At 38.7% G+C, this 14092-nt stretch overlaps 1 protein-coding gene across 6 annotated transcripts in view; it reads left to right on the forward strand.

Moving 5' to 3' along the window:
* Positions 1-14092, forward strand: part of CCDC141 (coiled-coil domain containing 141) — a 219691-nt gene that overhangs the window by 130688 nt on the left and 74911 nt on the right. For all 6 annotated transcript variants that reach the window (XM_070475945.1, XM_070475947.1, XM_020903873.2 and 3 more), the window contains one exon: positions 5072-5244. In XM_070475945.1, the coding sequence (XP_070332046.1) occupies positions 5072-5244 (173 nt within the window). The remainder of the gene's footprint in view (positions 1-5071; positions 5245-14092) is intronic.

The raw sequence follows: 14092 nt of genomic DNA on the forward strand, positions 1-14092 counted from the left end.
TCTGTTCTGTACAATGTGTGCAATGGAGAGATTCTTTCCAGACTGGATCCAGTATATCAGGTTCCTTACAGATCTAGTAAATACACAAGCACTCGGTTCTATTCTGGGGGTAGATTAAGTGAGAACAATGATACTTAGGTCATTTTCTACATGGGAATAAGAGAAATGAGCTTTGCATATAATTCAGACAATTACAGACATATTATCTTGAAAGACTTCTCCTCTTAAAATTAAGAAATTTAACTGTATCTGTGTTTATAGATTATCCCCATTAGGGTTAATTTAGGATTAAGGATAAGGAATAAACTCTCTTATACAGCATATAGGAGGTTTTTGTAAATTTATTTGTTGGGCTCATGAAGGAAAAAAAAATCACTCACCTCCTTTCTACTGCTATAGTTCTGTGAAGTGTGATACACAGAGCAATTTGTAAGTACTTTCCTGACACTTTGATCTTTCTGAGAAAGTACTTTGAGAGAAAATCTGGCTATTTTAATTCAAAGTTGAACAACAACAACAAATGGATTATCCTGGTCCTTGATCTACCACCTCCTCCTTTGAGTGAATGCTTAGCTCTGCAGTTTATTTCTGTGCCATTAGGAAATGATCCTTTTATGATAACCTTGAGGAATGGGGTGGAGTCATGTCACACATGCATTTAATGTACCAGTGGCTTTAGCATCTAACTCCCATGAAGATGAGACCAGAGGCCAAGGATCTGAGAGGAACAGCTGTTCAGTGGGGCCAGGAGGAAAGTCAGCCAGGGTGAATAACAGGCAGCAGGTGGCTATGCTCTTCTTAGTGATTTTTCAAAGATGTGTCTGATCAATCAAGATTTAAAGAACCAGCAAATATTTTTCAAGTACTTACTACACTTCTGCCATCAACCCCTCGTTACTTTAATATTTTCCTTTAATCCTCAGCACAACGACAAGCATGTATATGTTAAGATTATAACGGCTTAATTTTAAGATAGAATGGAGTTCAACTTGTAGGCAAGAAAAGGCACTTTTGAAGTCTCATCTATCCTTTCCCCATTCTCAGTAAGAACTTGAGAATTATCTTAAAGAATGATGCGAATGTCCTGATATCTAAGTATAGATGTCTCTTATTTCTCCCTTTGGTTTGGCTCAGTGCCTCTTAATCCTCAGTGTAAGGATGTATTACAATGTGTGTGCTTAGAGTGCTTAGTCGCTCAGTCATGTCCAACTCTTTGTGACCCCCTGGACTGTATGCTGCCAGGCTCCTCAATCCATGGGGATTATCCAGGCAAGAATACTGGAGTGGGTTGCCATGCCCTCCTCCGGGGAATCTTCCCAACCCAGGGGTTGAACCCAGGTCTCCTGCATTGCAGGTGGATGCTTTACCTCTGAGCCACCAGGGAAGCAAGCATACATTAAACTTTAAGCATGATTTAAGGGAGTTCATGATAATTTTGACTACACCAGATTTTTGCTTTAGGCACTGACTTTAAAACTAACCCTTGATTAACAAGAGTCTCCACTTTATTCAAAATATGCAATAAAATTAAAAATACAAAACAAAATTCCAGAAACAGGGGTTATTACATTAGTGGTGCTTCAGTGTAATGGAAAGATTGAGAGAGCAATTCAAATCTAACATCAGGAACTCAAGACATTTGGCTCTGTTGCTGATTGCAGGAAAGAAAAAGGATCAGATAAAGGAGAGTTCTTCAGGTTCAGAGTTTCTTTAGTAAAGCTATCTTTCTTTTACAGTCCTACAAACATAAGAGAAATTGCTCAATATTTTCTCCCGATCTTTTCTCATATGTAAGAAGGAACAGTAGACACTATTTGCAGAAAGTAAGTTTTTAAATTCTACTTTTCCACCCAAGATTAATGATCTTCTTGGAAATACCCCTCTCTCATATGCCTCCCATAGAAATCCTTTTCTGCATGGCACAATGGTCCAGGATTTAAAAGCAGAGGCCTCGGGGCCAGACAGATTGAGTACAAATACTAAGTTTGTACCTGGTACAAGTATGACTTTGTGAAATTTATTTAACTTCTCTGAGACACATTTTCCTCTGTCACATAAGAAGGAAAATCTCTTGTTCCCTCGCATGGCTGTTAAGAACAATATGCCTGGAACTCAGCAGACATTCAAAAATATTTGTTGACTGACTGAAAAGTAATTGTGAAACACAAAATAGAGAAGAAATACATAGTTCTCATTAAACTATAGTGATTATTTGTATTACTTCCTATCATCTACTAAATAAACAGAAATGAATTTGCTTTGTACACTCTCAGTAAATTCAAAGAGCAAATTCAGAAGACATGAGGACATTGGTCAGAAAATAGAATGTATATATGTGTGCTCAGTCATGTCTGCCTCTTTGTGACCCTATGGACGGCAGCCCTCCAGGCTCCTCTATCCACTGAATTTTCCAGGCAAGAATACTGGAGTGGGTTGCCATTTCCTACTCCAGAGGACCTTCCTAAACCAGGGATCAAACCTGTGTCTCTTGCATCTCCTGCTTTGGCAGGCAAACTCTTTACCGCTAGTGTTGATATTCTATTCTGGAAAAACATGTAAGAATATCAACATGTAAGTCATATGAGAGTATTTGAGAGATTTCATTTGCTAATTCAAATTTTGTTCAGTTCCAATTCTGCCATTAAAATTCAATCCCTTTGGTGTGGAGAAAAGGGAACCCTCCTACACTATTGGTGGGAATGTAAATAGCGGCAGTCACTATGCAAAACAGTATGGAGGTTCCTCAAAAAACTAAAAATAGAATTGCCATATGATCCAGTAATCTCATTCCTGGGCATATATCTAGACAAGACTGTAATTCAAAGAGATATATGCACCCAGATGTTCACAGCAGCACTATTTACAATAGCCAAGACATGGAAACAGCGTAAACATCCATCAACAGATGAATGGATAAAGAAGATGTGGGGGATGTGTGTGTGTGTGTGTGTGTGTATGTATATTTGTATATTTGTATTTGTATATTTGTATTTGTATATGTATGTGTGCATGTACACTAAGTCGCTTTAGTCTTATACAATTCTTTGCAACCCTATGGACTGTAGCCTGCCAGGGTCCTCTGCCCATGGGATTCTCCAGGCAAGAATACTGGAGTGGGTTGCCATGCCCTCCTCCAGGGGATCTTCCTCATCCAGGAATCAAATCCGCATTCCTTATGCCTCCTGCATTGGCAGGCGAGTTCTTTACCACTAGCACCACCTGGGAAGCCCCATGTATATGTATATATATGTATGTGTATACACACACACACACACACACACACACACAATGAAATACTACTCAGTCATAAAAAGAATGAAATAATGCCATTTACAACAACGTGGATGAACCTAGAGATAATCATACTAAGTGAAGTAAGTTAGAAAGATGAATACCATATGTTATCACTTATATGTGGAATCTAAACTATGACACAAATGAACATATCTATAAAACAGAAACAGACTCACAGACATAGAAAACAGCCTTGTGGTTTCCAGGTGGAAAATGGTAGGAAAGGAGGGAAGGATTGGGAGTTTGGGGTGCAAACCATTATATAGAGAATGCTTAAACAACAAGGTCTTACTGTATATCACAGGAAACTATATTCAATATCCTGTGATAAACCCTGTGTGTATGTGTATCTGAATAATCTCGTTGTACATCAGAAATTGATGCAATATTGTAAATCAACTCTACTTCAATAAAATTTTTAAAACTCCCTTTGATGGTGGCCAGATGCAGAGACCTAGGTGCTGTTACACGGCTCCACAGCTGCAGTCGCTACATGTGGCTTCAACTGTGTCTCCTGAGCATTAACCCAGCCTCGCCCCCTTCTCCGGTCTCTCTCGGGTCTCAGTGGTAGCGGACTCATGAGACCATTGCTCTCATTTCTCACAAGTCTTCCATGGGATCTTCCTTGTTCACCTGGTTGCCCCCAGCCGAGCTTTCTGGCTTCCAGTGTAACAACCCAGGAAGGCTAGGCCCTTGCTCACCGTGGCCCAGTCAAGCTTACTAGAATAGGAGTCTTCTTCAAAGTGATGTGGAGCACCCTGTAAAGTGACATTTTTCAGCAGAGTGAAAGGACAGTGTGCAAAAGCTCCCTTGTTCCTCACCAGCTCTTCACCTTACCCAACTCATCTCTTGCTCTCCAGGCCCAAGTTCACAGATGGAGACTTGTGAAGACCACAGCACTCTGATCTCTTTTTTCCTCATGTTGTCATAGTCCTCTTTCACTGTTTGTACATCATATACCCCTCCTTCTCAGTGCCAACTAGGCCTTCATGGCCCAAAGCATAATTCCTCTCTGTGTTCATTCACTCTGTGTTAACTCTGTAAGCTTAATCTCCCATACTTGGTTGCTGATCTGCTATAACAACAAAGGAAAAAAATAAAGGAATTCAAAAATCCCCTCTCAAGACAATATCTTGGTTTGCAAGGTGCTATTTTTCTTTTTTCCTGGATCATCCTATTATGCATGTCAGAAGCTAAATATTATCTTGTCTTAGTCTTTGCACTGCTTCAGAACCAAATCTCAATCTCTGTAGACAGATGCCTTGGGTAGAGTAGGCAGAAGATTTTATACTCAGAAAGGCAAGTGTCAAAAGCCCCCAGATTTCTTGAATACTTCCCCCTGGCATTTCAGGTCCAAAGTGCAAATTATTGGGAATTTTTAAAAAGAATATTACAGAGATATTCAAGTTATGAAGTCTGCATGATATTTTGAAAACATCTCATTTGTTCATTGTATTCAGTACAGAATGTGCAAAATTAAACCTGGTTCTCCAGATTTTATACAGTTGTAACTGTTTGTGTAGCTACATTTTCAATGTAAATCATTTTGGTAAATTTTACAATGTTGACATTTATCTGTACTAAACTAAACTATGATCAGTTTCCCTAAATGGAGCCTAAAAGCTATATGCTGTTTTCTAAGACTTGGATTGTTGTTTTTGGTTATGATCAAATGAATAAATTGAGCAGGCTGGTTTAATCTCTAGTATTTTGTGTACACATTGATGTAGACTTTACACTAGATGGGCAGAAAATGAAAGTATGTTTTCTTTGGCAGGCATTTGATGTACTTGGAAGAGTTGAAGCTTACCTTAAGCTCCTTAAATCAGAGGGTTTAAGTCTGCCTGTCTTGGCAGCGAGGCATGAAGAATTACACAGAGAAATTAAAGACTGCACAGCTGATGCTTTGCAGAAAGGACAAGCCTTGATCAGCCAACTAGCTTCCTGCAGGTAAGTGAAGTCTATTTCTTCCTCAGTGTAACAGGCTTTTTCACAGTTTCTGCAGGCTGTTAAAAAAAAAAAAGTTGTATGATTATTTTTCTTACTTCTGATGTTTTGCTGCATTGTGACATGGCTTAGAAGGATCTGTTGAATTTTGGTCAACAGTAGTTCTGAACATAGCATTGCTCTTCCAGAAGTGAGGCTATATTCTAACCTGAGGACCTGAAGGTGCTAATTCTTTCTTTCTATGAGTTTCTGAGGAGGGAGGAAGGAAAGGAACAAAAGAAGAGACATAGCTTTCCTTCTGTACACTTTTCATGTCCTAGCATCTCCGTGGGATTTCTTCCTTGCTTTTAATTCATAAGTCTTAAGTCTACTCTGTCCCTTTCTGGAAAAAGTAAAGTTCTAGAATTCCCTTTCATTTCTGACCTTGATGGATCAACAAGAAAAACCCTAATTAAAAGATAACATTATTATTAACTAATAGTAATGACATTTAAAACAGTTGAGAGCCCACCACGTGCCCAGCACTATCTCAACAGCTTTAGAAGCGCTATCTCATTAATCCTCACAGCAACTCTACAAAGTACAAGTATACTATTAATGTTCTCTTTTTTTTCTTTGTTTATTTATTTATTTATTTATTTTTTCATTTATTTTTATTAGTTGGAGGCTAATTACTTTACAACATTGTAGTGGTTTTTGTCATACATTGACATGAATCAGCCGTGGATTTACATGTATTCCCCATCCCGATCCCCCCTCCCACCTCCCTCTTCACCCAATTCCTCTGGGTCTTCCCAGTGCACCAGGCCTGAGCACTTGTCTCATGCATCCAGCCTGGGCTGGTGATCTGTTTCACCCTAGATAATATACATGTTTCGATGCTGTTCTCTCGAAACATTCCACCCTCGCCTTGTTCTCTTTTACAAGCAATTGAGACAGAGAAAGATTAAGTAACTTGGCAATCATGCAGCTGGTTAATTAGTGGCAGAGCCAGAATTTGAATCCAAATTCATGGATCCAAATTAATGGTCTAATACATCCTAGACCTCTTGCTGTTAACCAATGTGTTAGGGTGGGTTGTTTTTATGAGCACATTCAGTGAGTGTATCATTGTGAGTTTAGTGTATCATTGTAAGCTCAGGGAATGAAGAGAGAGAAGGACCTTAAGAACAGAAAGAGAATGCAGGAAGAATGTATGATCAAGAATAGAGATTGGAAGACAAAAGGGAGCTAACAGAAAAAGCAGATGATGGAATGGATACTGGCTAGGAAGAATGATGGCAGGGCTTACATTTTGACATAGAGAGACACAAAGATTTATGCAGATGGGATTAGCATGATTTTTATCTTCCATATCCACAATCCCCTTGAAACTCAAGGACATTCAGTTTGAGGGACAATGAAATAGGTCAAAGGTGGTAAAATTTTATTTTGTTTCTGTTTTAAAGCCTCATTCTGCTCTATTTTAGATGTTGATTTGATAAGTTTGGGTTTAGGGTATTTTCTTTTCAAAAGATACTCTGAGGACTTCCCTGGTGGTCCAGTCATTAAGACTCTGTGCTGGGGGCATGGGTCTGACCCCTGGTCAGGGAAGTTCCACATGCCACACGGTGTGGCCAAAAAAAGAGAAGATAGTCTGAGTTCAGACAGATATATTTAACCAGGGCTTGTGATGGTTCTTATAGGACCATGCAAAGCCAAGATCAGAAATAATCCAAGACTTTCTAGCCAGAGCTAAAAAGCTGAGGCTGTGAGAAGGATAAATGCTTCTCACCTGTTAAAAAAAACTAACAGTAGCTGTAGTTGCTAAGTTTCCTTACTTTGGCTCCAAGCCGTGTATCATGGTGTGTCCAGTTGGCTCCAGGAGCACAAAGGTACTCAGGTCTGGCCCCTGTGGGTATGAGAGCTCCTTTCTCCCCTCCTCTGCTCAAGGCCTTCCCGAATGCATAACTTTCTTGGACTTGACAGAAGGTATCCTGTGGAATACCTAGACTTGTTGTGTCTGAATTCAAGGTACCTGTTGGACATGGGTCTGAGTCATGTGATGATGGAGCAAATGGTGAGGCCTCCAGTTGTGATTGGGGCATGGTCCCATGTCAGTTTAGCAAGCAGTTCTCAGAGTGCAGACAGATTATATTTCTCTGTTCAGGCTGTTCTTTACTTGGGGGTGCTTTCCCTGATCTTGGGCAGTTTCCTTTCTTGTAGGGGTGGCTCAGGAGGCAGCTAAAGACCCCTCCCTAGATCTGAAGACTGTCACTGGTATGCTGTCCCAGAGATTCTAGGTGCCTTGGCTTCCCTGAAGTCTGATCTCTGTCTCCTCAAACCAGTAAGTCCTTTGGACTCTGTTTGATTCCATTTCCCTGAGCTTTGGTCTGGAAATTATCTCCCAGGCAGTAGGCTGAGGCAGACGTAAGGCTCACCCCATTCATTTCCCTTCTCTCAAGGATCACTGCCCTGTGCTACTTGTCCTTCAATGTCTGAGAGCCATTGTTTCATTTGCTTTGCCTATTTTTCTAACTTAAGGCATGAAAGCAAGTCCAGTCCCTGCTCGCTGATCAAAAACTGAAGTTCGGTGCTCAGTTTTGATGCTTAAGTCCTGGCACAGGAAAACTGGTCACAATTTATTACTGCTAGAGAAGGGAACGGCTGCTCACTCCTGTATTCTGGCCTGGAGAATTCTATACAGTCCATGGAGTCGCAGAGTCAGACACAACTGAGCGACTTTCACTTTTACTTTTTCAAACTTGATCCTGTTTGTTCTAATCAGTGATGCTTTATTTTCTATACTTAAATATAGAGAAGTGCTTCTGTTTTGTATTACATTCTACCTGCAGTGTTCTAGTGACTTTTTCTGGCCATCCATTTTGTAACGGTCAACATGTTTATTTTTATTTACTAAGCTAGTGTCAGTCTTTTTGCCTTCCTTGCTCTTGCTAGTCTCTATATATTTATATACATATATATATACATATATATTTTTCAAAGGGGCATCTATAGTTCTTTTCTTCAGACTACAGACTGAATCTTAATAGAAGTAATAGTTAGTGACCATTTTAAGAAAAGTTAGAATTTAATAGTTAAGTAACTGATAGTGGAAGACTTTAATACCCCACTCACACCTATGGATAGATCAACTAAACAGAAAATTAACAAGGAAACACAAACATTAAATGACACAATGGACCAGCTAGACCTAATTGATATCTATAGGACATTTTACCCCAAAACAATCAATTTCACCTTTTTCTCAAGTGCACACAGAACCTTCTCCAGAATAGATCACATCCTGGGCCATAAGTCTAACCTTGGTAAATTCAAAAATTGAAATCATTCCAGTCATCTTTTCTGACCACAATGCAGTAAGATTAGATCTCAATTACAGGAAAAAACTATTAAAAATTCAAACATATAGAGGCTAAATAACACGCTTCTGAATAGCCAACAAATCATAGAAGAAATCAAAAAAGAAATCAAAATATGCATAGAAATGAATGAAAATGAAAACACAACAACCCAAAACCTATGGGACACTGTAAAAGCAGTGCTAAGGGGAAGGTTCATAGCAATACAGGCCTACCGCAAGAAACAAGAAAAAAGTCAAATAAATAACCTAACTCTACACTTAAAGCAACTAGAGAAGGAAGAAATGAAGAACCCCAGGGTTAATAGGAGGAAAGAAATCTTAAAAATTTGGCAGAAATAAATGCAAAAGAAACTAAAGAGACCATAGCAAAAATCAACAAAGCTAAAAGCTGGTTTTTTGAAAAAATAAACAAAATTGACAAACCATTAGCAAGACTTATTAAGAAACAAAGGGAGAAGAACCAAATCAACAAAATTAGAGGTGAAAATGGAGAGATCACAACAGACAACACTGAAATACAAAAGATCATAGGAGACTACTACCAGCAGTTCTATGCCAATAAAATGTACAACTTGGAAGAAATGGACAAATTCTTAGAAAAGTGTCTTTCCAAAACTGAACCAGGAAGAAATAGAAGATCTTAACAGATCCATCACAAGCAAGGAAATCAAAACTGTAATCAGAAATCTTCCAGCAAACAAAAGCCCAGGACCAGATGGTTTCACAGATGAATTCTGTCAAAAATTTAGAGAAGAGATAACACTTATCTTACTCAAACTCTTCCAGAAAATTGCAGAAGAAGGTAAGCTTCCCAACTCATTCTATGAGGCCCCACCACCCTAATTCCAAAACCAGACAAAGATGCCACAAAAAAAGAAAACTACAGGCCAATATCATTGATGAACATAGATGCAAAAATCCCTAACAAAATTTTAGCAAACAGAATCCAACAACATATTAAAAAAATTATACATCATGACCAAGTGGGCTTTATCTCAGGAATGCAAGGATTCTTTAATATCCACAAATCAACCAATGTAATACACCACATTAACAGATTGAAAGATAAAAACCATATGATTATCTCAATAGATGCAGAGAAAGCCTTTAACAAAATTCAACACCCATTTATGATTAAAACTCTCCAGAAAGCAGGAATAGAAGGACATACCTCAACATAATAAAAGCTATATATGACAAACCCACAGCAAGCATTACCCTCAATGGTGAAAAATTGAAAGCATTTCCCCTGAAATCAGGAACAAGACAAGGGTGCCCACTCTCACCACTACTATTCAACATAGTTTTGGAAGTTTTGGCAACAGCGATCAGAGCAGAAAAAGAAATAAAAGGAACCCTGATAGGAAAAGAAGAAGTGAAACTCTCACTGTTTGCAGATGACATGATCCTCTACATAGAAAACCCTAAAGACTCTACCAGAAAATTACTAGAGCTAATCAATGAGTATAGTAAAGTTGCAGGATATAAAATTAACACACAGAAATCCCTTGCATTCCTATACACTAACAATGAGAAAACAGAAAGAGAAATTAAGGAAACAATACCATCCACCATTGCAACAAAAAGAATAAAATACTTAGGAGTATATCTACCTAAAGAAACAAAAGACCTATACATAGAAAACTATAAAGCACTGATGAAAGAAATCAAAGAGGACACAAATAGATGGAGAAATATACCGTGTTCATGGCTTGGAAGAATCAATACTGTGAAAATGACTATACTACCCAAAGCAATCTATAGATTCAATGCAATCCCTATCAAGCTACCAACGGTATTTTTCACAGAACTAGAAAAAATAACTTCACAATCTGTATGGAAATACAAAAAACCTCAAATAGTCAAAGCAATCTTGAGAAAGAAGAATGGAACTGGAGGAATCAACCTGCCTGACTTCAGACTATACTACAAAGCCACAGTCATCAAGACAGTATGGTACTGGCACAAAGACAGAAATATAGATCAATGGAACAAAATAGAAAGCCCAGACATAAATCCACGTACCTATGGACACCTTATCTTCAACAAAGGAGGCAGGAATATACAATGGAAAAAAGACAACCTCTTTAACAAGTGGTGCTGGGAAAACTGGTCAACCACTTGTAAAAGAATGAAACTAGAACACTTTCTAACACCATACACAAAAATAAATTCAAAATGGATTAAAGATGTAAATGTAAGAACAGAAACTATAAAACTCCTGGAGGAGAACATAGGCAAAACACTCTCCGACATAGATCACAGCAGGATCCTCTATGACCCACAACCCAGTATTTTAGAAACAAAAGCAAAAATAAACAAATGGGACCTAATGAAACTTAAAAGCTTTTGCACAACAAAGGAAACTATAAGCAAGGTGAAAAGACAGCCTTCAGAATAGGAGAAAATAATAGCAAACGAAGCAACAGACAAAGGATTAATCTCAAAAATATACAAGCAACTCCTCCAGCTCAACTCCAGAAAAATAAATGACCCAATCAAAAAATGGGCCAAAGATCTAAACAGACATTTCTCCAAAGAAGACATACAGATGGCTAACAAACAGATGAAAAGATGCTCAACATCACTCATTATCAGAGAAAGGCAAATCAAAACCACAATGAGGTATCATTACACGCCAGTCAGAATGGCTGCTATCCAAAAGTCTACAAGCAATAAATGCTGGAGAGGGTGTGGAGAAAAGGGAACCTTCTTACACTGTTGGTGGGAATGCAAACTAGAACAGCCACTATGGAGAACAGTGTGGAGATTTCTTTAAAAACTGGAAATAGAACTGCCATATGACCCAGCAATCCCACTCCTAGGCCTACACACCAAGGAAACCAGATCTGAAAGAGACACTTGCACCCCAGTGTTCATCACAGCACTGTTTATAATAGCCAGGACATGGAAGCAACCTAGATGCCCATCAGCAGATGAATGGATAAGAAAGCTGTGGTACATATACACAATGGAATATTACTCAGCCATTAAAAAGAATTCATTTGAATCAGTTCTAATGAGTTGGGTGAAAATGGAGCCCATTATACAGAGTGAAGTAAGCCAGAAAGGAAAACACCAATACAGTATACTAACGCACATATATGGAATTTAGACAGATGGTAATGATAACCCTATAGGCAAAACAGAAAAAGAGACACAGATATCTAGAACAGACTTTTGGACTCTATGGGAGAAGGCGAGGATGGGATGATCTGAGAGAACAGCATCGGAACATATATATTATCGAGTGTGAAACAGATCACCAGTCCAGGTTGGATGCATGAGACAAGTGCTCGGGGCACTGGGATGACCCAGAAGGATGGGATGGGGAGGGAGGTGGGAGGGGGGTTCAGGATGGGGAACACATGTAAGTCCATGACTGATTTATGTCAATGTATGGCAAAAACCACTACAATATTTTAAAGTTATTAGCCTCCAACTAATAAAAATAATTGGGAAAAAAAAAAGAATAAAATAGTTAAGTAACTGGATTAAAAAATAGTAAGCAGTATAGTTTCTGTCAACATCCTAGATACATGAGGTTTCATAGTAATTACAAGGTGTTGGTTGCCCTGAAATTTCACAATATTTTACAAATCAATACTATTTCCATTTTGCAGGAAGAACTGAAAGTATAGAGCAATTAATACTTGGCAAAGGACATTCTGGAAATCCATTAGAAGCTGAATTGAAATGCATTAGAATCTCAGTTGCAAACCAGAGCCACACAGTTACTGAGCTCAGTCCCATGCATTTTACTTGGGACTCGCTTCCCTTCCTCATGTGATGGTTTATCTGTTCAATGACGTGGGTCACCACCATGGGAGAGAAGCAGAACCTAAAAAGGAAGTTTCCAGCTGCAGCCATGGCTGGGTTGAAACTGCAGCTTAGAATAATGGCAAGGAAATAAACATGAGTTCCCGCAGAGAAAAGCACGTGTTGCTGAGCATCCCAATGGCTTCCTAGACTTCTGAAGGCCCACCACACTACTAGGACACAAAACAGGAACGTTCCTGCTATCAGGCACTTGAAAACTGGCATGGATAAGAAGCTTAGAACTTAGTGTCAAAGGAGTTTTATTTCATGCCTTCTGAGAGCCAAAACCATGCCATGACTTTTAAACTTCTTAACTTCTCTAAATGACCCTCAGTTTTCCTCATCAGTAAAATGAAGACACCCATTTTACAAAGAGGTGTTTTTTGTTGTTTTGTTTTGTTTTGTTTTAAACCATATGCAGTAGCACCACTCTTGGTCCACAGGGAGCACCCAATAAACAACTGGCTCATTTATTTATTTACCTTCTATACAAAGAGTTTTAAAAGCAAAACACTAAGAGTTACATGATTGTTTCAGATGACTACAGTGGAGTCAACTTCATCAAATCATATTCATTTTCACTAACTGGGGATGGTTATATTAGAAATAGGGCAGATAAATACTTATCTTGAGGAAATAAAAGGCAAAATCTAGTACTGGGGCACTCAGGAGTTTCAGAGGCCCTTAGATCTATTTTTTTCTCCTGTTAGTTAATAAAACAGAACTTCAGAAGTTCACGTTTATCTGTGATAAAGCTTCCCAGTAAATCTGAGAATTTTGTCATCATTTTTTCTGTAATTGCTCTCTGATTAGGAACAGATCCACACTGTTTTTCTATCCTGGAATCAAATACCTTTGAGGCTGGGGCAGCCTCCAGAATCAATGGTGATTATTTACATGTTTCCTTGCATTTCTATTTTCTCCCTGCATTCAAGTGCTAATTCTGAGTCATTGTTAAATTGTTCATTATCTTTTCAGGGTGTGATATCTGTCACACAACCTAAAGTCACTTTAATATAAAAGGCGTTTGAGTGCATTCATTTGCATGTATTAATAGCTATGATGCAAGTTACCTATGATGGGATCTGATAATGGTCACACCAGACTTACAGAGAGGTTGAAAGTTCTGGATTCTGGCCTCTTGCCCTCCTCTTAGGTCTCACTTGGCATCATCTCTGAGCACTGAGTTTAAAGATGGCCCAGAGGTGCCCTGCTCTCAAGCAGAATTCTGCATTTATTAAGCCACAGGAAGCTGTAGTGATTGGAAGTGCTGGTTGGAAATGCTGTATGAGGATGAAGTTTTCCATAACTGGACAAAAACTGGGAACCTCCTTTTTTTTTCTCAGTGAGCTCTCAGCTCAGAACTCTAAAACAAGGAACCCATAAACAAAAAACATGAGAGAAAATATGGACTGGGAGAAAATACTTGCAAATGATGAGACCAACCAAGGGCCTAATTTTCAAAATATACAATAGCTCATATAATGCAACAATAACAACAACAAAAAATCTAACCACAATCGAAAAAAATGAGCTGCAGATCTAGAGAGATGTTTCTCCAAAGAAGAAAGACAGATGGCCAGAAGGCACAGGCAGAGATGCTCAACATCACTAATTGTCAGAGAAATGCAAACCAAAACTACAGTGAAGCACTACCTCACACCAGTC

Source organism: Odocoileus virginianus, chromosome 13 (assembly GCF_023699985.2).
Source record: "Odocoileus virginianus isolate 20LAN1187 ecotype Illinois chromosome 13, Ovbor_1.2, whole genome shotgun sequence".
In the NCBI taxonomy this organism is placed as follows: Eukaryota; Metazoa; Chordata; class Mammalia; order Artiodactyla; family Cervidae; genus Odocoileus; species Odocoileus virginianus.